The following is a 27,132-nucleotide window of genomic DNA, read 5'->3' on the forward strand; positions in this document are numbered from 1 at the left end:
CTTTTTTTTTTTTTTTTTTTTTTTGGTTAACTCAAAAAGTTAAACTACAAAGACAGGATTGGTACCATTTAAAATGAGCGACCATTTTGTGTTTTAGAATTTATTCTTCTACACAGTCACCACCATTCTCAGTGCACTTTTGCCAGGAACTTAATGATGCGTTTTTGCTTCTGATGCACGCCCATGACAGGTTGTTTTCTTTGTGTCACATCATCACTATTTGCAACAGAGAGATGAAACTTTCAAGTCATGAATGCAGGAGTTCAGTCATGATAACAATGCAATGTAAAATCTCTTCTGATCCATTTGGGCAGAATAAAAACCTAAGCATTACTTTTGGAACACCTCTCATATAGTTTATTTTATTAACTGAATATAATTATTACGGATGGGATGATTCCAATATTTTTTCTGATTCCAATACAATTACTGATTCCGTATTAAATTCCCGATTCTAATACAATTACCGATTCTGATTCTTTCTAAATCTCTACATATTTAACTTTAAATTTGTTATTTTTCACAATTACCGTAAAAACACATGTTAAATGTGCAGATATTTTCTTAAACGTAAGGATACACTTGTGAGGGATGATCTATCGATTTTAGTTTTACTGATAGTTAATATCTACCGATTTTAAACTATTTCAGTATTACTATCAGCGGTAGTATTTTTTTTAAATTTTTTTTTTTTTTAAGAAAATCAAATAAAAAAGCCAATAAAAAGAATCGTTGTTAGCATTGATAAATAGGCATAAATTTTTCTGATTCTGATACAGATTCCGATACCCCAAAAAGTTCTGATTTTTTTCGATTCCCAATTCCAATTAATCGGCCCAACATTAATAATTATTATAAATATTTTTTCCTGAGATTTTCTACTAAATATATCTTTTTTCAAAAAAGATTTTCCTGTTTTTTTTTCTCTTCATTTTGCTGATATTATGTGAGGCATGGCACACTCGTGGACACAGCAAAATGTACATTCGAGCTTGTTGACGAATGTTCAGTAAAGTTTTTCTTTTTTTTTTATGTAAGAACAAATACTTGTCGAATCATCATCATATTTGGTTTAAAATCCATCTTTACACGCTGACATATGTTATATGGCTTTTAGAAATTTATTTCCAAACTAACCCGCTCTCTCTCTCTCTTTCTGGGCAGGTCTTAATTTACTATTCTTCCTTTCAAAATATATTTTTATCACTTTGCTTTCTACCTAGCTACCGCAACTGTTCTACATCGACTAATCCAACAACTCTTGTCCATATTTTCAACTTAACTAAACAAAATCTTCTCTTTTTTTTTTTTTTTTTTTTTACCTCCAAACAAAGCGTATTGCCACTTGGATGGGGTCATATCTAGCAGGGGAACGTGGGGAGTTAAGTAGCGAGATATCATTACATTTAAAATTCTGCAGGTTATTCCAGTCAGGGAAGCAAGGGACAGAGAATTTTAAAGTCTAACAGTCTATGAAAAAAGCTATTAGAGTAGAAGGGTTTCTGGCATCTAGGGACCTCAACAGTGAAGGGGTGTGATTTTGCTGCTTGTTAGGTTGTTCAGGAGTATTTATGTACGTCGAGGGGGTCACAAGTGCTATGAGTTCATCAGAGCACATTCCATTAAAGTACTTGTAAAACAGGCATAGGAATATAACATTGCGATGATGAGATAAAGGTTGGAGCTTGGCTGATAGTCTGCGACTTATTGGATTTGATAATCTTTCTTTCGACCTTGAGAGAGAGAGAAAGACAAGTGATTGATGCACCAGCCCAGATGTGACAACATTACTCCATGCACACATCTCCTTATACTATCCAGACTTCAACTTGTTTTTTGTGATCATCATATCTGATCTTGTTAAGATTTGCATTAATCATATCATTCTATTATTTCTCTTCATTATCACACTGCATACACATGCCTAATGGATTCTTCCCTTGGTCGACAATGGTAATGCTCTGCTGGTTAGTAATGGCAAAATTCGCTGAATTTATTCCATCCACTTTTAGCTCTTACAATCATACTAGCACCTGCTCCTTCCTGTGTTTCAGTGGTATCACCAAGATAATAAAATTCTGAACAACCTAAGTATTTTTGCCGTTCAAATATATTTTCTCCATATCTGAGTTCTTATCCATTTTGCATTACACGCACACACTTCAAAAATATTCTGTTTTTAGTGAAAAATTTGTTTTACTTGAATTTCGCAATGTTATTTTTCAGCTTTGGGATGCCCGCAAAAAAGGTTGCGTACAGACATTTCAGAATATTTATCAGGTGACAGCCGTGACGTTTAGCGACACAGCCGAGCAAATCATTTCTGGTGGCATTGATAATGATATCAAGATTTGGGATCTCCGCAAGAACGACATCTTATACAGATTACGAGGACATACGGATACATTAACCGGATTAGAACTAAGTCCAGATGGATTATACCTTTTATCAAATGGCATGGACAATATGTGTGAGTATTTGTTTTATTCTTTGCTGCTTTTCATATCTCCCCATTGTAATGTTTTCTTCTTTTAATATTGGAGTTAATCTACAGCCTCTCCTCATTTTTGGGGTCCATAATCAAATAGTCATAATTTCTAAATGTCTGGTTGTATTTCAATAACAAACTTTTTTTACATTTAGAATTTTACTTATCAGTGTAAGTAAGTTGTTGTTTTTTTTTTCTCTATTAAATGATGGTAGCACAAAAGGATCATTATTTTTATGCTTAGGGGCTTCTTTGTGCACCTAAATATTAAATATAGTGAGTTTTTTGTGCTGTTGTAGGTTAAAAGAATGAAGGAGTGCTTGTTAAGATAGTTGACAAATCGATTTTTTTTTTTTTTCTTAAATATGTGGTTTTAAGTAAAAACAACAGTATTTACTTGTTGTCAAAAATAGTAATATATCCAAAAATTACAAAAATTAATCGAGTAGAACAATTGTTATTGTGTTTTTAGTAAAAAAAAAAGGTCTATTGCTATGGTCTAAAACTGTATGTCAGTCATTAAAGTGACGAAAAGGGAGATAAGTACATCCCCTATATTCGCAATCTTCAAGGTGTTCATATCTAGGGCAAATGCAATTTCCCCCCATTTTCTGTAAAAATTACTTTTAACTATAAATAATTTTCTACCCGATAAATTTTCATAATTTTTGCATATATTACTATTTTCGACATGACAATTGAGTACTTTTGTTTTTGCTTAAAACCATATATTTGAAAAAAAAACAAAAAAACTTTGCCATCCAGATATATTTTCTCCACATCTGAGTTCCCATCCATCCCACATTACCCACAGACTTTAGAAAATTTCTTTTTTGATGAAAAATTTGTTTTACTTAAACTATTACTGTCAATTCTGTTTTAACAACAGAAAAAACAAATCTGACAACGATCATGACTTTGTCATAAAATTAGTCAAATTTTCTGCTTGGCTGCAGTGAAATGATAAAGCCGTCGGATTAGATCAATTGACAAACTGAAAACTGACCAAACTTAACAGGTCAAAGGATTTGCTGAAAGTTTTGTATTTTCTTGTTATAGAGTTTATGCTAAAGATGAATCTGTTACGCTCTATGTGGAGTGTACATTCTTCTTGATAAACTGTTGCAGAAACATGGCTATCTGGAATTATGCAAAGACCAAGGAAAACTTGAAAATGACTGAAGGAAAAATGACAGTTAATGAATATATTATTACTAACAAGTCACCGTTTATCAAAGCCCACACACTCTTTGCAGATTAAGGTTAATGGATTAGTGGGCAATGAGACAACACTGTAGGATGGCCCAACAAGAATTTATTTCCATTGAACTGAAGCACAACCATGTTGGGATGCAGGTTTCATGGTATTGTGTTCCACAGAGGGGTAGTTCTAGAAAAGAAACTTTGCTCATGGAAGCTCCATTTAGTTTTCGGTACATGAAGGGAGAAAGGGAAATTTTTCAGTTATTATAACTAGATGAGTTTTGTTGTGGATGTTTTCTAGGGAGAAACCATAGATTAGTAGTTTTAACTTTTCTCAATATACACTCTACAATCCAAAGGCTCTTTGTGCTAAGTGTAGTGCAATTCTTTTCTATACCTAGTGAGACTGTAGCATTTTGATAAATGAAGGTTTTTGGTGTCTTTAAGCTATTTTTCTTTTTTTTTAGTAGTAATAGCAATAATATTAACATGTTTAACTTTCTACAATCAGCCAATAATGTTTCATGTTTATTATTACAATCGATTCTTCTCGCAACAGCTTTTTACCTGTGTTTCGGTGAGACATAGTAGTCATAAGCTCAATCAGTTGTGATGTCTCTTCTCTATATAGGATTATTGGTGAATATTTTATTGAGATTCAAGTAAAGGATAGCCTTTTCTTTCTGAATTTTTGAGATAAGGATTGATTTATGTGTATTATTTGAACTATTAATTCTCATCTTGAATGTTATTTTCACATTTCGGTCAATGGAACCTCTGACTTTCTTCAAGTGTATCTTGTCTTACTCTTTGTTGAATTCTGAACCATTTAATTCATGGTGGTAGCATACTCTTGTTGCATGAGCTATGATCAGATAAAAGTCTTAAACAATTTGTAATTGTATTCTTAGTACCACCCGAGTTCAACAAGATAAACCTTAAGGGAGTAGGTTACATCAACTGAAATCAAGATGACGGCAGTAGTTTGAATAATGTAAGTAATACATAAAATATGGCTATTCAAAATAAAATATGGCTATTCAAAATAAAATAACATGAAAATTTCTGATTATACTTATCAGTACTCAATGAATTTATGTAATTTTTGGATATATATATAAGTAAAAATCATTTAATTATTAATAATTACTGAAAAATTATCAACTAGAATTTTCATTTATATATATATATATATATATATATATATATATATATATATATATATACTATTCAGAGTTCAAAAACTCTGAAGAACATTTGCATCAAGCTAAGCTTATTGTAGAAGATTATCTTTCTTGGAATATGAAAACATCACATTAGCATTTAACTAAAGATATCTAAATAATAATAATTAGGCGGTTTGATAAGGAATTTCATTGTGATGCATTTTGTAAATTTTCCACTTAGTCATTTTAAAGAAAAATGTTAATCTTTTAAGGTTTTCGTGTATGCTGAAAACGAATATCGCATTTAAATTTTCTGCAAATAAGTAGCTTTCCAGATATTAAGCAATGTCATTTTTTATATTATTGCTGGTGGCCATCTTGGTACATGTGTTTGTGCATAGTTTCTCGGGGGTTAAGTTTGCACACTCGCACGTACCAAGATGGCTACCAGCAATAACATAAGAAATGACATTGCTTAATATCCAGAAAACTAGTTATTTGCAGAAAATTTAAATGCGATATTTGTTTTTAGCTTACCCTAAAACCTAAAAAAAGTAATAATTTTAAATGTTAAGGTGAAAACAAGGTAAAAAATTATCGTTTTATTTCTTTGTTTACATAAAACAAAGAAATAAAACAGTAATTTTGAATTTTCAGTAAAACAACAATAGAAATGACAAAAATTACCATCAACTGGTGAATATATAGTTGTTGCTTATCAGGATTCTTGGTATCCTGATACTGTGAAAGCTACATCAAGGATTCACGTAGAGTACGATTTCTGGTTGCGTCTCAGAAAATAGGGGTACATTTTGGGCAACTTAGAGAGGATTTACAAAATTGAAAATTGGACTGGTCCCAAAATGCATGAGTTCTGGACGACTATGGGAATTTCCATCTTTTACAGTAACCCAAAATCTATATGAAAAATTTTTTTTGATTTATTTCTGAGATTAATTCATATCTACTCAATTTTTTTTTCTTTGAGGGGAGTAGTAAATACTGGCCATGAATGCTCATTAGCCAATCAATGGCTACACCCCAGATTAAACTCTCCTTTAGTGAGGAGGCAGGAAAATGCCTGCTCTCAATAAAGCTATATTTAAATACCACTATAATACTTAGTTCATGAATAGACACCCACTGTATGATACCATGTGCCAGTTTAAAAAAAAATGGCTACACTCGGATTAAACTCTCTTTTGGTGAGGAGGCAGGAAAATGCCTTATGTCAATAAAGCTATATTTAAATACCACTATAATACTTAGTTTTGTTCATGAATAGACACCCACTGTATGATACCATGTGCCAGTTTTAAAAAAATTGAAATTTGTACATCTGAATTTATAATTCATGGCTTATGGTAAAGAGATACATCAAATTTGACTAGATAATCAGAAAGAGCACACAATTTTACATAAGACTGCCAAGTTTCATGAGAATAGCTTGAAAAATTTTTTAAAATTGGTGGCGAAATTACTGAATTTCTTGAAATGTTGAGGTCCGTAATTTAGCCCACTGATTTTAAAGAAAAATGTCCATGTAAAAGCCTAAATTTTGTCACTTAAAATTCTCATAACTTTTGAACTACTGATGGTATTTGCATAATTCAAACGGTTTTAAGCATCTTTTACATAGCTCTTTTCATGCAAGTTGATAAAATAGCAATTATCTAAAAAGAAAAAATCAATTTGTAATGCTAATTAACTGTGTCAGATATATACTTGACAGTCAAAACAATGATAAGCATATTCTCTTGTCATAGCCCTAGACATAACGAGTCTTAAGTAATCAACAATTGTATTCTTAGTATTACCTGCACTGAGGATTGAACTTTTAACCTCTAGAAGAACTCCATTTAAAACTGAATTTTACTTAATAGTTTATCTGTTAGGCCGCATGTGCTTGTAGGAGATTGTAGATTACATTGGCCGAAACATGAGGATGAGAACAGTGGTCCAAACAATCCAAATAATATATATTATCAATTCTCATCTACAAAATTCAGAAACTTTATATATTTACTCTTGTCAAATAGCTTTGCAGCCTATATATAATTAAAACACATACACAACTGCTCAGTTATCAGGGCTCTACATTGCAAGTGAAACAGTTGCATTTGCGAGTGATTTTTCCAAGTGGTGACTAGAAATAATAAAACGCTTATCTTTTGGTGATTGCATTTCTTTCACTGACAATCTTCCAAGGCTCACTACTGAGTGCAAAAATATCTTTTCAGCTTTTTTTTTTTTTTAAATAAAACGAACAAAGTTAAATTATTTAAACAATAAAAGTTTAATAGAACAATATACTTTTTTTTATTGAAGGCTGTTTAAAAAACATCTGAAGAAATCAGAATGTTTATACCTTCAAGTAGAAACATAAAATGTTGTATATTTAGAATTACACTTATTAAAAAAATAACACAGAACAATCTTTATGATATACATATCGTCACAGAACTAAGATGTCATATTCTAAAAATCATGTGCGTTTGCTAGTAACGGTTCTATTTGGCTAGTAAATGAAAATATTTAGTTGTCAAAGGTCAACTAAATATAAATTTGTCCGTAGAGCCCTGGTTGTAAATTATTTTTGTCTGAATAAGTTTTTTGTCTTTTCTTGTAGATAAAATAAAATTCCAAGATGAATTTGTTACAATGCAAGGTTTTAAAAGTCATAACTTTTATTTTGTTTTCAGTGAGAATTTGGGATGTTCGACCATTTGCTCCTCAAGAAAGATGTGTCAAAATCATTCAAGGACATCAGCACAGTTTTGAAAAAGTGAGTTCTTTTTTTATTTTTTTCCATTAATCTTGAAATTTATTAGATTTTATTCATCTTCCAAATTATATTTGATTACTCACGCTAATTATTGTTTCTGAAAATTCAGTGACCCTAATTAGGCAATGGCTAAGGGTCACTCATGTTGAGAACAAAGATTACCAGTACCAAATTTATATATTTTTTTTTTTTATGGGAGTGTTTATTTATCTTCTTTCCAGGAGATTAGATGTGAGGTCAAGTGTGAATTTGATGAAAGTGTTTCTATTGAACAAACTGGATTCAAACTTGACACACCCAGGTGTTCAGTCCATAGTAATATCTCGTAATGTTTTCAGTGTGGAATTTTCTTCTAGGAGAATGTAATTCTTTTACTTATATAATTATATTTGACATCTTCGAGATGAAATCACTGATAGATGGTTTATATGCCATAAAAAAAATATCAAACCAAGCCAATCTAGAGAAATCTCGTTATATCTGTAACTGCCATTTATTCACTGAGATTACTCTTTTACTCACCCTTCTGTTATTATATACTAAAATTCTGAATTTGCTTTTCACAATGTCACCATCTCACTGTCTAGTGACATCATTTCTAGCAAACTTTTAACATTGAAATGAAGTTGAAAAATATTTTGTGTGAATTTATTTTTATCTTTTTAACTACAAATAAAGGAGGGGGGAGACTCTTAGTTTAGTAGTACTTTGGAGACGTTCTTAATTATATTTACTGCTTATAGTGACATTCTGCAGTCCTGTTTTTTTTTTATTTTTTTTTCTTTAACACTGATCACTTCGGGATTAACAAATTCTCTTTACTTAGAGGTCTCTTTACTTAGAGAAGTGCTCAATATCCGAGATTAAGCCACACATTTGTGTTTTTATGTATTACCACCGTACAGTTGTTTTGTATGTACATTATCACCTTTCACATGTATTTATGTTTGTACATAAGTTGTCACTAGGGCTAGGACAACAGCATATTTTTTTCATTGTTTTGACTCGAGTGTGTATCTGTTGATATCTTATATGCTTTTATATAGAGTGATGTGGTTCTTGGTTGATTAACTGCGTCGGATATATACTCGAGAGTCAAGACAACAAAAAGAGTATTCTGTTGTCACGGCCCTAGTTATCACTTTGTACACAGATTTGTTTGTACTAATTTGTATATTCCTTAAAAAAAAAATGACAAAAAAAAACTATCAATTGACTATTCATTTTTCTTATAGGATGATTAGTTTCATTTCACAATTATGCACAATTCGATTGTTGTGTAATTGCTTAGTATTTGAAGCAGCTCTCTATTTCGGAATGGTCTCTACTAAACTACTTTGTCAATTTTTGGTCTATGTATGTAAAACTTGATATATGAGGACCTGTGATATATGGGGACTATAGCTGCTCAGGGGGTCAAAATTGAAAAAATGTAACTTGACAGGCATAGTTTAACATAATGTGTAAGCTCTAATGTATACACAAATATACATTTATAATTTTCACATTATTTTGATATGCATATGGACTTAGCTCAGATGGTAACGAATGACACTGGAGAACTTTATGGTTTAGTTTTGATTCTAGCTGATTGCACTCAAGTCATATTTTTTTCACTTTTGAAACTAATCCGTTGAGAATTGGCTCTATAATGATAAATACAAAATCTGCATGAATCAAAATATCATATTTAAGCGTATTTTACAAGCAAGCGATGCCAAGGTGGCGTGCTAGTTTTAAAATAAAATTTGATTTGAATCTTTCATTTGTTTTATTTTCAATTTTCTTCCCAGAATTTGCTTCGTTGCTCATGGTCTCCTGATGGTCGTAAAATTGCTGCTGGCTCTGGTGACAGATTTGTATATATTTGGGACACAGCCACACGGCAGATTCTATACAAATTACCTGGCCATGCAGGCTCAGTAAATGAAATAGATTTTCACCCAAGCGAACCAATAAGTAAGTAATCTACCTTTCCTCCTGTTTTGGTTAATGGATATTTGTTTATCATTAGTATTTTTATGTACCAGACAACTGAAAAAAGTCGAGCAATTTGTAAGTTTGATATATATATTAAATTGTGAAAATATATTTATAAGGTTTCATTCCTATAGGAAATCATCAAGCTAAAATACATAAAATTTGTGTTACCAAGTGTTTAGTTTAACTTGCTAAACAGATTCTTTGTTATTCCCTCCTATGAGTTAATGTTTGCATTAGGTAGAGCTTCTCTCAAAGATTCAGCTGATTTTTACTTCCTCTTTGTTCTAGTTTTGTATACGGATGATCCATCTATTTTTATGGATGTTTTGAATAGATGACTTTAGTTTAACGTGTGAATACTTGTAGTACTTTTTCAATTTATGTTTTAAGTGTTGATTTAGTTTAGATTTTAATTTTTCTCATAAAATGGACTCTCATATCGAATAAATAGAGTTCCACAAAAATGGTTAAATAGTGATGTACTATATCTTTTTTTTTCTTTTTTCATTTAATGCAGTTCTCTCTATCCTATGTATTTTTTTTTTGTATTATAAAGATTATATTTTATTAAACAATTACTAATTTCCAACTGCATTTGTTTTCTTTGTTTTAATCATTTTTTTTTGTGTGTTCATCCTTGCTTTTAATAATCATGTCTAAGTTTTTATAGTTACTTGTTTCCCCACGAGGGCAGAGTTAGACATAGATCGGTTTTTATGTGGGGAAATCCAGCTCCCCAAAAATAAGATAGAAACAAAAATAAAAAAAATTTCTCCTCCACTGATCAATAGGTGTATCAGAATTTTTGTAGGAATTTTTGACACCCCTAACACGAAACTGCGAATAAAATATAAAAAAACTCTTAATTTCTCTTTTAAAAGTGGGTTGTTTATTTTCTTTATGGATTATACTTCCAAAATAAACTAATAAAGTTGTTTTAAAAGTAATAGAAATATTTTTTTTTATTTTTTAAAAAACAGTAATGAAATTAATTGAATTTTACGAGCTCAGTATTTTTCAATTTTTACGATATTTCCAGGGTCAATGTGAAATTTTATGCTCTTTCCAATAAACCGAATATGATATTTTAGACAAACGTTTTTTTTTTTTAATTCACCCCCCCATTTTCAAGTGTCTATTAAAAAGTAAATAATTAACAAAGTTTTATATATCACAAATTGAAGATAAAAAGATCAATAAATAATATATTCAAATTTAAAAAAAAAAAAAAGTAGTGTTTTTTAGAAATTTATCTGTAAAGTCCGAAGTTTAAAACCTTTTTTTTAAAAAACATGTTTGTTTTTTATTTTGTTATTTTTTTAAAAATGAAACCTTGGTCCTTGCTCCTTTAATTGAAAAAAAATTAGAGCTTGAATTACATTTTTCGAGTAGTTATAAGCTTGGAAAGACAGGGGGTCGAATGATTTCACGCCTCCCCTTTTGAAATGTCTATTAAAAAGTAAATAATTAATTTACTCACCAAAGTGTTATGTATCACAAATTGAAGATAAATGATCAATAAATAATATATTCAAATTTAAAACAAAAAAAAAGTAATGTTTTTTTAGAAATTTACCTGTAAAGTCTGAAGTTTAAAACCTTTTTAAAAAAAAAACACGTTTGTTTTTGTATTTTTTTTTTTAATGAAACCTTGGTCCTTGCTCCTTTAATTGAAAAAAAAATTAGGGCTCGAATTACATTTTTTGAGGAGTTATATGCTTGGAAAGACAGGGTGGAATTATTCAATATTTTTCACAAAATTTCTGACACACCTACTGATCGAGGACAAAAGGTGAATTGTAGTATTAGAACAGAACAACAGAGTTAGACACCAGGGTGGTTTTTTAAACGTGGAGAAAAGGAACAAAAATAAAAATTTTTGCTGTCGTGAAAGATTTCTACTCAACTGAGAGAACAAGAAATTGAAGTGTAGCATCTGAAGAACAGATACTACACAGAACGTTTGCTCTTAGTTTTTATAGTTTTTCACTTTTCTAGTTATAACTAATTGCAAAATGCCTATCAGTTCAAGGGGAACAACTTATTCTTAGATTCAGGGGAGATAACTCCTATATATCTAAGGGAAATAAATTTGATTTATCACGTTAATAGTTTTACTAAAAATGTACGAATAATTGCTGCTGCTGATTAAAGCAACTTTGACACAGGCGATCGACTGGGTCTGTCAGCATAAAATATTGTAAAACAATCAAACGAATTTACTCAAAAGTTTCGAGAGGTTATTTTTTGCAAATATCTTTTTAAGTCCATAAAAAAGATATTTACTAAACTTCCTATACGGGCGATCTACTGAGTCCGTTTGCGCAATAAAAAAATGTTATTAAAATAGACAATAAAACGACTTTAGTCACAGTTGTGATTATTTTTGTCAAATCTTTAAAGACTGAGACTTTTTAATTTTTTAATCTTAGTAAAAAAGTTTATTATTTATGGAAATGAAACAAATTTAGTGACAGTCACAACTTTCAGCCAAGAGTTTGTTTTTTTTTTTTTTTTTTTGGCAAATTGAATTTTACAAGTAACCTTTTTCTTTAAAATTTGAATTTTGTAGCACTAAAAAAATCTTTGTAAAAAGTAGAAGAAATCCTTAAAGACTGGGGCAATGTTTTCAATCCCGTGTGCTTCTTGATGAAACTAGTTTTCCTCAGATTTAAAACATTAGTGTCTAACTGTCCTTGTGAGGAGGCAAGTAAATGACTATGAAGTTAGTAATATTGACGATTACTTGTTTTTTGTTTTGTAAATTAAACTTGAAATTGTTGAAGTTGCTTTGACTTATTAAATCTTTAACGACTGAGAATTATTATTTTCCGATGCAAACAATTGTCTCGGTCTTTTAGAATTTAATTAGACATACATAAAATCATGTTTAAGTTTTAGTCGTGAATAATTAGTAAAATCAAGGAATGACTAATCTAATAAATAAACTTGCTTGTTTTACAAAGATTTTTAACAAAAACAAAAAAAAAGGTGAAAAGAAAGTGGCACACAGAATTGGAAAAAATAATTGTTTCAGTCTTTAAGGAGCTCATTATGTAAATAAATAATTATCTATTTACTTTCTAAAAAAAAACAACTTATTTTTTGTAAATACTTTTCATATGAATCTAAAAATATATTTGCCAAAAAATAACCTCTCGATTGAAACTTGTAATTTACAATATTTTGTGCTGACAAACCCAGTAGTTTGTTTGTGTCAAAGTTGCTTTAATAGCAAATCAGCAGCAGGAGCAAATAATTATACATTATTTAACCATACATTTTTAGTAAAGCTCATTATGTACAACTAATATTCGGCACGACTAAAATGTCTGATTCAGTTTCTGCTGATTTAATTCAAGCAATTTTGCACATTGTTTCTATATGAAAGGAGCAATCAGTCGTACATTGATCGCGCATAATTTTGGTTGTGCGTTTTTAGTAAAACCGCATTATTTGATGAAAAAAATCATAAAATATATTTTATATAATTCAACATATTAATTGATAAACACTCATAAATGTACTTTTTTTCTTCTCTTTCCCAGTTATGTCCTGTTCCAGTGATAAAAAAGTTTACCTGGGAGAAATTGACTACTGATATTTTCTGTAATTTATTTTCATCACAAATATTTTTGGACTAAAAAATTTCATTTCATCAAACATAATTTTTCTAATAAAAAAAAAAAAATAATACTGAGAATTTTTGTTATTTTTCTTTCTTTCTTTTTCAGGTGAAAGTGATTCTATAAATTCTGTAGGAATGCCCAATTTATATAATAAGTTAATGTAGTTTGCTTGAAGCATTTCTTTGTGCATACATATATAAAAGATGGTTTATAGAAGGTATGATACAATGCAGAGGTGTAATGGATAGACACAAACAAAGAAATTAGGACATATAACAGAATTGAGTTTTGCAGTTTCCACCTTTTTAGTAATGCAATGTGTATGGTTTTTTTGTTTTTTTTCCATTTTAATTGAACTTTAAATCAAATTTATATATTTTTTAATTTTGTTTCAAATCTGTTATTCTTTAAATTTAATTTTGTAGGGTCAGTATTATTATTTCAAATTCTTTTTTTTATTGTGTATGCTTATATTATTAAAAATAATTTAATTCCAACCCTGCACAGCCAATATATCAGCCCTAGCAACATAACTAAAATGGACAACATTCAATATTTCGGCCTTCTAACAATACATTATCAAGTAATTTTGCTAATCACCTATTGTCTTTTTGGTTAATTACTAGCAAGTTTCCCGGTTATAAAATATGCATAAATATACTTTAATTAATACAGAAACTGAGGCATATGTATGCGAGTATTATGTTGTTGCTTTTTTTTTTTCCAAACCGTTAACTTTTTGTAAGTAAAAAAAAAAAAGAATAAAATAAAAAGAATACTCGGGCTGAGATCGAAACTAAAACCTAAAGACAGTGAGTCAAGTTCGATAACTAATAGATCAATGTGACACAATCTTAAAAAGGTGTTTTCAAGCTACTTATTCTTAACATAAGTAATCTGTCACGTGAACCATTCACGCATGCACATTTGTAAAACAATTAGCAAAGAGATAAAAATCCAATAACTCCCACACACCAATTTTTCAATTTTGACCCCTTGGCAACCCATTTTTCCGGATGAAAATGGATTAAAAAGTTTCCACATATTAATAAAACTGATTACATATAATGATAGAAGATGTATCGAGACACAGGAATGGGTATGTTTGATCTGGCAGAACGGTGGTTCATTAAAATTGTGGGGTCTGCGTTCGCGCCTGATCCACAAAGTATAGAAATAAAAAATTTAAAAATAAAAAGAAAAAAACGTTTGCAAGTGTTTCTGATATGTTCTGTACATAAGAATACTTTGATAAGTTTTAACTTAAATAGGGATGGTATAATAAAATTGTGGGGTCTGCGTTTGCGCCTGGCCTCCATAGAATGGAAATAGGCACAAACTTTAATAAAGACTTTTCATATCTATCTGTGTAAGTATACTTTGATAATTATGTTTCTGTTTGAAGAAATATGGTATAATAAAATTATGGGGTGTTCATATGCACCTGACCTCCATAGAATGGAAATATGTCACAAAGTTTAACAATAGATAAAAAACTTGTTGAGCATATAGGTTGAGAAGTGTTCATACACACACACATTCTTACTTTTATAGATATATAGATTAATCCAAAGGGTTTAAAAAAAAAAAAAAAAGTGGGTATTTTTGGCTTTTGGCCTATATTTATTCAAGGGTTAAACTTATTTAATTTTTTTGTATTTTGGAATTTTTTGAGATGAGGATTTATAAGTTGTATTATTTGGATTACTATTTTCATTTTGGTATTTTATTTTTGCAATGTCCCAGCAAGTACAAATCTTTGAACTTGGAAACCTTATATGGAATTTTAAACAGAACCATTTATTTAATCTATGTGGTACACTCCATTCAAGCCCCCGAAAACTCATTTAGAACTGACAGATGTGGATTAACAATCAATTTAAGTGACAGTCCTCTGGAAGACAAACTTAAATTATTACTACAGTTGATGGAGCAAGAATGGTCTATCGACGTGGATTAAATAAAGGGTTCAGTTCAAAATTCTTTATGGGTTCCCCAGATCAAAGGTTATATTGAGTGAAACATGAAAATAACAACCAAGATAAAAAAAGAGTGAGTGTGTGTGTGTGTGTGTATATATATATCTATATACAGGGTGCCCATAAAGTCCAAGTGCATTAAAAGAAATTTATAACTTGCATTTTTTCTTTACAATTTTTTTTGCAAATAAATGTATAGTTTTTTCTTTAATGCAACCCTGTTGATACCCTGTATATAAATAAACTACACAATAACTGCACGTATAGATTAAAATGCTTATTAAAAACATACAGCCCAATATTAACAAAATGGCATTTAATACTGGTACTAATATATCTTTAAAATTAATAAGATGGAGACAATATTTCCTCATCTAGAAAAATACATAGTTATACAAACCAAGATGCCACATAAATTTAATGTGGTCACACTACCTGTCAATAGCTGATGCATGTTTTGCGAATATTATCAATCGATTTTATTGAATATCATAAATTCCTATACTACTTCTCCCAGATGAAGTGGAGAAGTTTGATGTAGTTCACAACTGCATGTTTACTTTCTTTTTCTGCACATTTAATATTAATTATTTGTTAATAATGTCATTTATCCACTGGGCAAAGCCGGTAGACAGGTCCTGTTAGTTAAAACATATTTCATTATAATTTATAAATATAATAAATAAAACTCAACTTCACTACTTATCCTTCTTCCTCTGCCAAATATCTACAAAAAAGGAGATATATATAGGATTAAAAAATCTGATGATAAAAATGGAGGTGGAAATACCTAAGAACTCCACGACGTTTCACCCGTTTAATGCAAACTTTTTAAAAAGTAAAAATGTAAAATGCTCACTGACAAGAAGATTAATTAAGAGTATATATAGAGGAAGGTGGGGCGGGGGACAGTATATTTGTTCATATGTAAATTTACATGTGTATATGCAATATGTGCTAAAAAAAAAAAAAAAAAAATTAACCAGTGTCTAAATTATTTTCATGGATAATTATTTTACATAAGTGCAGAGAAATAATAGTTTTGATGTCGAATCTCTGTATACTAATATCTCCACCAAAAATGCCTCAACCTATTTTCAAAACATCTAAAGAAAATAAACATTAGCTTCCCGTTTCCAATAGATAACGTACCTATTTACTATGTCTCCCCACGGGACAGAGTTAGACACCAGGGTCGTTTTTTAACGTGGAGAAAAGGTACAAAAATAAAAATTGTCTCAGTCGTGAAGGATTTCTCTTCCACCGAAAGAGAACAAGAAATAGAAGTGCAGCATCTGAAGAACAGATGGTATTTATTTGCTCCCCCACCGAGCAAATTAGGCACAAGGCCGATTTTTAATGTGAGGAGTGAAGGGAGGGGGAAGGGAAAAAAGGGGACCAGCTCCCGAGAGGTGGGAAATGGGAGCTGGTTAATGGTCAGGCATGTGGGGTTGCCCCCACATCTGGTCTTTGCTAGTCATAGCTAGTCATAGCTTGCAGTATCTGCCGGAACAGATACTACACTTTGAGATATTAAATCTTTTATTCATGTTAAAAAAATACAGAAAAAAAATCAACGATGAACAAAAAACTTAGGCACATGGCCAACTCAAAAGGGGGGATTTTGGGGGTCGTTGGTCATCCTTGTCACTCCAGAACTAAACAAAGTCAAAAGTTTCTCCCAGCTAGTATCTTCTTTCACCATAATACCGCATTCACCCTTTCATATTGGGGGACGTTTGATCTTGTCCCGAAGGCCAAGAAAAGTAATTAACACCATAGATTTATGCGTTGACATGACATCTTTCACCTTTGACAAATTTTACTACAAACAGAAGTTTAGTCTAACGATGGGTAACCCCCTTAGTGGAGTTTTAGCATATCTATTTCTGGAGTTTATAGAAACTGTACCCCTTAAATACAGATTGCTAAAAATGCATCTTACTTTAGATATATAGACGATATCTTGATTTTTTTCTGCTTAAGTCATCTAAAATAGAAGACATTATTATAAAATTAAATAAAATTGAGCCTGCTATAAATTACACATGAAAAAGAAGAAAATGGATCCATATCGTTTCTTGATATCGATTTAATAAATGACTTGAAGTATAAATACAGTTTTACTCTCATCATAACGAGAGAATGAAAAGAGGCACCATAATCGGTTTCTACCCCAGAGCTTTGAGAATATACAGTAACGAACATTAAGAGGAAGAATTCCGACACATAGTATGCACTTTTAAAGAACTGCAATATCCACCATACTTTTTACTAAATGCCAAAAGAAAAGCCCTAGACATCTCTAAGTGCAATCAAGATAGCCCCATAATAAAAAAATAACACTTGACAGAAGTATTATCATACCTACAAATACTAAAAACTGCCATATATAAAAAAACGAAACAAAATGTGTATAGAACTGACAGATGTGGATTAACAATCAATTTAAGTGATAGTCCTCTGGAAGACAAACTTAAATTATTACTACAGTTGATAAAGCAAGAATGGTCTATCGACCTGGATTAAATAAAGGGTTCAGTTCAAAATTCGTTATGGGTTCCCCAGATCAAAGGTTATATTGAGTGAAACATTAAAATAACAACCAAGATAAAAAAAGAGTGTGTGTGTGTATATATATCTATATACAGGGTGCCCATAAAGTTCAAGTGCATTAAAAAAAAATTTATAACTTGCATTTTTTCTTTACAATTTTTTTTTTTGCAAATGCAAATAAATGTATAGATATAACTTCCATAATCAGAGATATAATCCATAAACCCAAATCTAATTTCAAGAAAAAACTGGCATATACTCCATACGCTGCCGTGACTGTGCACAGATATACATTGGCAAAACACAATGCAGTCTCGATAATAGAATATATGAACATAAAAGAGACATAAAAATAAACACCCAGTTTTATTTTGAAAATTTAACAATTCTATAAACAATACACAATAAATCTACACACCATTTGGTGGAATCCGCCCTTGTCTTCCACTTCTCCAGTTTAATCAAACAAAGAAAGGATTTTTTAAAAATATTTCTCCACACTTATGTAAAATAATTATCCATGAAAATAATTTAGACACTGGTTAATTTTTTTAGCACATATTATATATACAAATGTAAATGTAAAATATAATCTCTCTTTATTTACATATGAACAAATATACTGTCCCCTCCACCTCTCTCTATATATACTCTTCATTAATCTTCGTACCAGTGAGCATTTTACACTTTTACTCTTGAAAAAGCCTGCACTAAATGGGTGAAGCGTCATAGAGTTCTTAGGTCTCTCCGTCTCTGTTTTTATCATATATATATATATATATATATATATAATAAATAAAGTAACAATATTTTCTATAATACTACTCTTGATGACTGTCAAAAGAACAAAAGCGTTTGAGTAATGGCCAAAACAAGAACGCTCTGAGTCAAAACCAAGAAAATTGCTCAGTGTGTCGAGAAAATAACGAAAAAATAAAAAGTTGTATTTTATCAAATCTGCTGGAATAATGATTTTCTGCCTGAAAGTCATTATATATATATATATATATATATATATAAAATCATGAGGCACATTTTTTTTCTTTTCTATTTTTATGCAAATCGCTCCAGACAGAGCATGAAGCCATTTGATGTAAGGCGATAAAAAATACTTTAAATTAAAAAGAAAAAAAAGATAAGCTAATGATAAATGTTATATGGATAAATTTTGACCCAGCTTATAGCAATTCTTCCCTCATTGTCTGAAACATTGTTCATAAGGGAGTGGAAACAAATATGTAAGTGTTTAAGAAGGCTGATAGCAATGTAGGATACTGGGATGGTAACGTGACATGACGTATGAACAAAAACAGAAAGGAACATTTAAATTACAAATTGTAGTACAAAAATCTTTCACATATAAAATCAGTAAATATAGAGTAATTGTCTGTATTTTTGAGATGAGGCGTTTTCATTTATTGAGATTGTCGGACTGATTTCCTCATCTTAGTTGTTATAGTCACAACGTTTCGGCTGTCCTAGTGACATATGGCCGAGTGGTCCTAGACGTTGTATCAAAGTTTACAGTTACCCAAAGGTGCTGAGTTCAATCCTGAACGAAGGCAGAGAAAAGTAACATTCAAAACAGAGAATCAGCAACTATGTCCCAGAGCCTAGCTGAAGTCCGAACATGGTACCCCTGTAATAATAATAATAAAGGGTTGGGTTCAAGACTCTTAACAAACGGTTCCCCAGTTCGATATAAAACATCTGATGAAGGCCGGAGAACAAAACGTTGTGACTATAACAACCAAGATGAGAAAGTCAGTCCGACAATCTCAATAAAAGTAAATATAGAGTTGTTAAATATAACCATGATGATAAAATGCCTTTGATAATTTTGAAAGAAACTTCTTTTTCAAAAAGAATGCAAATCAAAAGTATGCCATATAAAAGAAACAATGAATACTTACATCTTCTGGAGAGTTTTATTTTTAGACATATGAACATTTGTCATTTGGAAGGACATAATAAGTAAAGTAAAAAAAGAAAAAGAAATAGTTAATGATAAATGTTAATGGATGGATTCCTATCTAGCTTACAGCAATTCTTTCCTCATTGTCTGAAACATTGTCCATGGAATGTAAGGACATAATAATGGAAGTTATAAGGTTAACTTTCTCTTCAAAATTTATTTATTTGATTTTGAATATTTTCAAAAAACATTAACATAAATTTGCTGAACGTATATTAAGTTATTCAAAATTAGACATACCTAACGGCATCGACAAGGAATTTTTTTAATTACATTGTTATTTTGCTTTGTTTTTTTATCTAACTCATAAATTTATGAGAAACTAAGAGCAAGATGGACCAAATCAGCCAACAGGTAGATCGAGAGATGGGATAAAAGTGCTTATTCTGTGACAAATTCAGGAATGAATCAAAACAGCTTTATGAGATGGTGGAGATAGATTATATTAAAAACTAAAATTAAAAATAATTAATACCAAACATTTATTCAACTAAAGATTCAAAATTTTTATGCAAATTAAATATTACGTCGGTGTTATAAACACTAATGTCGATGTATATATGAACAGTTTGTTATCAAGATTGTCTGCTCTTTTTGGCGTTCGAGTTATGTTTCTGGATCTTTTAGATGAATTTTTGATTATTTGTATTATTTGGACGAATGTTTTCATCTTGTGTGTTACTTTCATGTTTTAGCCAACATTAACTCTGACCTTCTTTAGGTGTCTTTTGCAATATTAATACGACAGCGAATTACTTAAGACTTCTATCCAGTCATCCTACTCTTGTGAATTAAATAAAGGGTTATAAAAATTATCCTTTGAAAGTAGTATTTTAGAAAATATTGTTAATTTTTTATTTTGTGTGTGTGTATATATATATATATATATATATGATAAAAACAGAGATGGAAAGACTTAAGAACTTGACAATGCTTCGCCCATTTTTCATATAGTCAGATTTTTTATCTTATTTTAATTATATATATATATATATATATATATATATATATATATCCTTTTTTCAAGATATCTGGCAGAGGAAGAAGGATAAGTGGTGAAGTTGAGTCTTATTTATTTATTGTAATAATAAATTATTATGAAATATGTTTAACTAACAGGACATGTCCAAAATGCACATGAAGAATGTCTGATGTTATAGCAGCCGAAACATTATGAAAATCACAATGAAAATGACTACAATAGTCCAAAAGAATCTAAATAATACAAAGTGTCAGTTTAGTTTTCAAAGGTAGCAAACGTACAGACATGTCACCTCGTTTAATGCAAAATAACATTTATTTTGCCTGCACTCACTTTTCTTTTGTTAATGTGGCCACACACACCGATAAGGCTTGGATGGAGGCCCTTTTAAGCAATCATTTAGTTTCTCACAGCCAGGTGGGGACCAATTCTGAAAAGAAAAAAAAAATAATAATCTTAATGGAAATTTAATTTCTGCATCTGAAACCAAAACTACTTTTATATCTGAAACTACTATTACTATCTTTCAGTGCTCAATTCAGTGGGTGGGGGATTGTGAAGTATTTGTTCTCTTATCATGAGGCCATCCTCCTAGGTATTACCTTCTCCTTTAGGCTCAACAGTGTAGCAGATGTTCATTCATCATATATATGGTTGGTTACTTTTAATGCATCTAAACCCAAGCTCCTATCTTTACATCATCACTGCTCTGATCCTCATCTGCCATCAATTGAAATGAATGGCTCTCATCTTAGAGAGGCTGCATGTTTTGACAAGCTTCTGGGCTTGACCTTTACTCCTGATCTGAAATGGAACTCGTACATCAAATCTGTTGCCAAGGCCACTGGAAAAATGGTAGGATCTTTCTACCACTCCAGTAGATATCTCACTCCTGATGCAATTCTCTACCTATATAAAAGCCAGGTATGGCCAACGATGGAGTATTGTTGCCACATCTGGGCATGAGCTGCTAGAAGCAGCTTATCCTGCCTTGACAGAGTTCAAAATAGACTTTGTAGTTTAGTGGGGGAGACCCTTTCTCTTCCCTGCAACCTCTTTCTCACAGAAGAGACGTTGCGAGCCTGTCTCTGCTTTATCATTATTTTCATGGCAAGTGCTCATCTGAGCTTCAATCTATGGTCCCCCCTCATCAAACTTAAAAAAAAAAAACACTGGTCTAGCCAAAACCACTATCAATAATTTTCTATACTCTTTATCGGTGCCTAATCTTAAACATAGATTCCATGAACAAAGCTTATTTCTTAGAACTGCATGCCTGTGGAACTCTCTTCCATTTGCCTGCTTTCCAACTGACTTCAATTTGATTGTCTTCAAGTCCAATATAAACAAATTCTTGATGAACCATCCCCCTAAGTAATCCAATTTTCAAAATTTCCACTACTAATGTATACCCATTAACCCTTATCCTCGAATGGCCTCAGGGCCTTGATAAGTGGTGACTCCTTTGTAAAAAAAAAATAATATATATATATATATATATTAATTAGAAAAAAAAAGTACTTTCACATTTATTTTTGCTACTTCAGCACTTCTTCAGGCAGTTTACGTAGAATTCTGAAAGGTGCCAAAATGTTGAACCAATGAAATTGCAGCAGAAAACGTCCTTTAAAGAAACATTGATTTGCTATCGGTACTTATAGAAAAAAAAAAACAAAAAACAACTACATATTTATCTTGATTTGAACAAAATAAAATTATAAGGAAAAAAAAAAGAAAACATAAAAATTTTTTTGTTTCCTATCAATTGTTTGTTATTCAAAAATTAAATATTTATTCATAAAACTTACCTTACAGTAAGAATTTTCTTAAAGTTTCATAAAAACTCTCCATTATATTTTCTTCATAGCAACAGAATATTGTTTTCATTTTTCCAATTGATTTTTCAATCAATTGTCTTCACGAAAATATTTTTCATTGAAAAAATTGGTCAAAATTTGTGCAAAAAAATGCAAAAATCACCAAACTTTTGTTTGCAACCTGCCAGCGTTTTATGTAAACTACCTGGAAAATTCCGACAATAGCTTGGTACTTATTCTGCATAAGTACTGCGACTTCTAATAAAAATCTAAAAACAGAAAATAAACAACTACTCGTTCTCATACCAGTCGAGGATCCACCCTCAGCAATTTTTTTTTTTTTTTTTTTTTTACATAGGCATCACCACATTATCAAGGCCCAGAGGCCACTCAAGGATAAGGGTTAAAGAGTGTACAGTAGAAATTGGTCAATATAGTAATCATTAGTAATGAAAATTTGGTAAATTTAATAACTTATATGGAACGGCTCATCAAGAACTTATTTACTTTAGACTTGAACACAACCATATTGTAGTCAGCTGGAAAGCAGGAAAACGGAAGACAATTCCACAGGCGTGCAGTTCTAAGAAAGAAGTTTTGTTCATGGAATCTACGTTTAGGTTTAGGCACAGATAAAGAGTGGGGGAAATTATTGATAGTGTTTACAGCTAGACGAGTGTTTCTTGTGAAAGTTTGGCGAGGGGGGACCATAGATTGAAGCTCAGTTGAACACTTTCCATGAAAATAACGATACATCAGAGACAAACTCGCAACATCTCTTCTGTGAGATAGAGGTTGCAAGGAGGAGAAAAGGACATCTCCTACGAGGCTACGAAGTCTATTTTGAACTCTATCAAGGCAGGACAAGTCCTTTCTAGCAGCTCCTGCCCAGATGTGGCAACAGTATTCCATCCTTGGACGTAACTGGCTCTTATATAGGTAGAGAATAGCATCAGCAGTGAGATATCTACTGGATCGATAGAAAGATCCCACCATTTTTCCAGCGGCCTTGGCAACAGATTTGATATACGTGTTCCATTTAAGATCAGGAGTAATGGTCAAGCCCAGAAGCTTGTCAAAACTTGAGGCCTCCTGAAGACGAGAGCCATTCATTTCAATTGATGACAAATGTGGATTAGAATGTTGATGATGTAAAGAGAGAAGCTTGGTTTTAGATGCATTAAAAGTAACCAGCCACTTCTTTCCCCATTGTACTACGTGCTCAAGATCAGAGGAGAGAGAATTGGAGAGAACTTGGTCGTTTACTGTCTTAGATGTGGTACCATAAATGGTAGTGTCGTCAGCATAAATGTCTACAAATGATGTAAGGATATGATTTGGAAGATCATTAATGTAGATCAGGAAAAGAGTTGGGCCCAGGATGGATCCCTGAGGGACACCGGCATTAATACTGTGAGCTTCTGATTTTTGCCCCTCAACTACTACTCTTATGAACCTATCAGAAAGAAATGATTTAATAATTGAGAAGACTTTTCCAGCTATACCATAGCTAGCGATCTTATGAAGTAAACCTTTATGCCATACCCTATCAAAGGCTTTAGATATGTCAAGAGCAATTGCCCTAGAAAGATTGCCACCGTCGAGAGATTTGCTAATCCTATGCGATATAACTGTAAGGACATCTGCTGTAGATCTAGCAGAACGGAAACCATATTGAGTGTCACTAAGAAGGTTATTTTTGTTGAGATGTTTGATTACTTCTGTATTTAACACAGATTCTAGCAACTTACTCATGACGCACAGGAGACTTATTGGCCTGTACTGAGAGGGGGATGAGCGATCACCTGAATTCTTAAATACAGGGCATACTGATGAGATTTTCCAGGGAGATGGGAAACTATTCTCCTTAAGACAACGTTTAAACAGTTTTGTAAGTATGGGCGCTAATTCAGGTTGAAGTTTTTTGAGTACTATAATTGGAATACCATCAGGGCCAGTTGCTTTACTCGAATCAAGGTTTTTGATTAGCTTCGCAACATCACGTACAGATATACGTATATCACATAGCGTGTTTTCTGATACAGGAGGAAATATTGGGGGGTTGGCGGTCTTGGTCGCAAAGGGTAGAATTAGCTGCAAAGTTCTTGACAAAGAGTTTGGCTTTGTCTGATGCTGACGAGATTACCTCAGGTCCATTGATAATAGTTGGGATGAAGCACACGCTTCTGTTCAGGATTCTGTTTGCTATTTGCCAAAACTGGTGGGAACCAAGCCGCTGCTCAGCTACTTTGGACTTAACAGATTGAGCATACAACTCTCTTGCATTTTTTATTACTTTCTTACAATGGTTGCTGGCAGTCCTGAAAACGGCTTTAGTTTCCATACATCTATTACGTTGGAAGCAGTGGAAAAAGTGATTTCTGTGCGCAATCGCAGCAGCACATTCTGGAGAGAACCATGGCTGGCTGTTAGGTTTTTGCTGAAACTTTTTAGAGGGTATGAAATGGTCAATACCTACAATTAACCATTCAGTTAGGTCTAATACTATAGAGGACACATCCTTTTTAAACATGGAATGCAGAGGTAGATCAGATATAAATGTACGGAAGCTATCCCAGTCAGCCTTAGTGTATCGATATACTGTACGATGAAGAGGTACGTCTGGGGACTTATTACATTTCATTTTTATCTTAATTGATACAACAGAGTGGTCGGAAGATCCAAGAGGCGACAGAACAGAAACTGAACATAGTTCAGGGCAAGTTGTGAGAAAAAGGTCTAGTAGGCTCGCATACTGGCCGTCATTATCGGGCACACGGGTAGGTTCCTGAACAATCTGAGTGAGGTCATAGGCAATGGAGAAATCATGACAGAACCTCCCCTCATCATCGGTCTTGTTTGAGTGGGTCAACCATTCGACGTTGTGAACATTGAAGTCTCCACATACGTGAATGTTAGCTGAAGGATAAGTAGAAAGGACTTGGTCAATTTTCTCAGATATGCTTTGAAAGATAGTAACTCCGCTGTTGTGGGGGCGATAGAGAGTAAATATAAATGCAGTAGTGTGAGCTAAAGCAACTCGGAAGCACATATAGGGTAACTTAGGATCTTCCCTGGAGATGTCCCTCCCACATGGAAAGCTATCTTTAATATAGGCACATATTCCATGCCCATGGCGATCTTGGGGGTCAGATTTAGAAGTTAAGTTAGAGTATCCTGAAATTGCAAACTCATCTAGGGAAATAGCCTGTCCAATGCCAGTTTCACTTAAAAATAAAAGGTCTGGTTTAGTCTTCTGTAATTGGGTTATTCCAATAATGTAGGAACAAACTTAAACTACCAAACCCTTTGTTGGAATGAGCTATGATTCGACTCAGAACAAAGAAGTACACCCCAACTCTTTTTTTGGGGATGTGTTTTCTTGTCGATCGCCTGAAGCGCTTCTTTTTGGGAATGGCAACAACATGTTGGGAAAGCTGGCTTTCACATCTTAGAGAGTGTCAAATCTTTTGTAGACAAGTAAATAAAAACTGCTAAATAGACAATTGATATTTCTGCCAGAAAATGGATCAAGAAATGGATGCGAGTGTTAGAGTATTTCTAGATTTTGGGGATTATATTATATACTGTTCATAACTTCAAGTGCATAAGTGTATATATTTATTAAAAAGTTGTAACCTACATCTAAAATTTCAAGTGTTTAGACTCAAAATTGATGGAGGAGTTTGGTAGAGTCTGCAAAGGTCAACTCTTTCAACTTTGACCTCTTAGCAGCCAAATTTTTGCACAAAAACTGATTAAAAAGCTTGCTTCATGTCTCAATACCGTTTATGTAAAATTTCAAATGTTTGGACACAAAATTGACTGAATAGTTTGCTAGAGACCGCGAAAGTCAAATCTTTTGAACTTTGACCCCTTGCTAGCCAAATTTTGGCCAGAAGCCAATTAAAAAGCTTGCCCTATGTCTGAATACACTTTATATAAAATTTCAAATATTTAGACCAAAAATTGGCTGAGAGATCAAATTTTTTAAAACTTTGACCCCAATTTTTACCCCTTAACATTTGTTTTGGGCTCAAATTAAGTTAAAGCATTTGATCCATGTCCAAGGAACCTACATCTAAAATTTCAAGTGTTTAGATCCAAAATTAGCGGAGGAGTTTGGTAGAGTTTTCAAAGGTCAAATCATTGAACTTTGACTTTTGACAGCCAAATTTCTGGCCGAAACTCGATTAAAAAGATTTTCCCAAATCTCAATAGCCCTTATATCAAATCTCGAGTCTGTAGACTGAACATTGGCAGAATAATTTGGTCGGAAAATGTACACACACAGACAATTTTACTTTTATACATATTGTTTTCATCTTGAATATTATTCTCACAGCAATTCAGCCAATATAACCTTGGATTTTTAGGTGCATCTTGTTGGACTTAAAAATCTTTCCGTTAAACATAAGAATCTGTACAGAATTTCAAATGAAACGTTTTATTTAATCTATAGGAGAAGCAGGTTTTCATTCCGTCAGCCATGATCAATTGTTTGGTTGTTTTGTTTTACAGCATATCAACCTTTTTCAGGTTATTTAATGCCAAATTCAATAATTTTGG

General features: G+C 31.9%; 2 protein-coding genes across 3 annotated transcripts in view; one reads left to right on the plus strand and one right to left on the minus strand.

Moving 5' to 3' along the window:
- The window catches only part of LOC145279778 (U5 small nuclear ribonucleoprotein 40 kDa protein-like), a 31,830-nt gene extending 18,502 nt beyond the window's left edge, over window positions 1-13,328 (plus strand). Inside the window, exons 5-8 of the mRNA XM_080131101.1 lie at window positions 2,227-2,470; window positions 7,560-7,642; window positions 9,436-9,601; window positions 13,174-13,328. Of these exons, the coding sequence (XP_079987227.1) occupies window positions 2,227-2,470; window positions 7,560-7,642; window positions 9,436-9,601; window positions 13,174-13,226 (546 nt within the window). The 3' untranslated portion in view covers window positions 13,227-13,328. The remainder of the gene's footprint in view (window positions 1-2,226; window positions 2,471-7,559; window positions 7,643-9,435; window positions 9,602-13,173) is intronic.
- The window catches only part of LOC145279777 (N-acetylgalactosamine-6-sulfatase-like), a 148,971-nt gene that overhangs the window by 1,781 nt on the left and 120,058 nt on the right, over window positions 1-27,132 (minus strand). The window contains exon 14 of one of the 2 annotated variants that reach the window (XM_080131100.1): window positions 21,080-21,176. In XM_080131100.1, the coding sequence (XP_079987226.1) occupies window positions 21,090-21,176 (87 nt within the window). In that variant the 3' untranslated portion in view covers window positions 21,080-21,089. Of the gene's footprint in view, window positions 1-20,975; window positions 21,177-27,132 lie in introns of those variants that run through there. The other variant, XM_080131099.1, reaches the window with a different exon arrangement.

The sequence above is a fragment of the Euprymna scolopes genome, chromosome 7, assembly GCF_053919585.1.
Source record: "Euprymna scolopes isolate OS-2025 chromosome 7, ASM5391958v1, whole genome shotgun sequence".
In the NCBI taxonomy this organism is placed as follows: Eukaryota; Metazoa; Mollusca; class Cephalopoda; order Sepiida; family Sepiolidae; genus Euprymna; species Euprymna scolopes.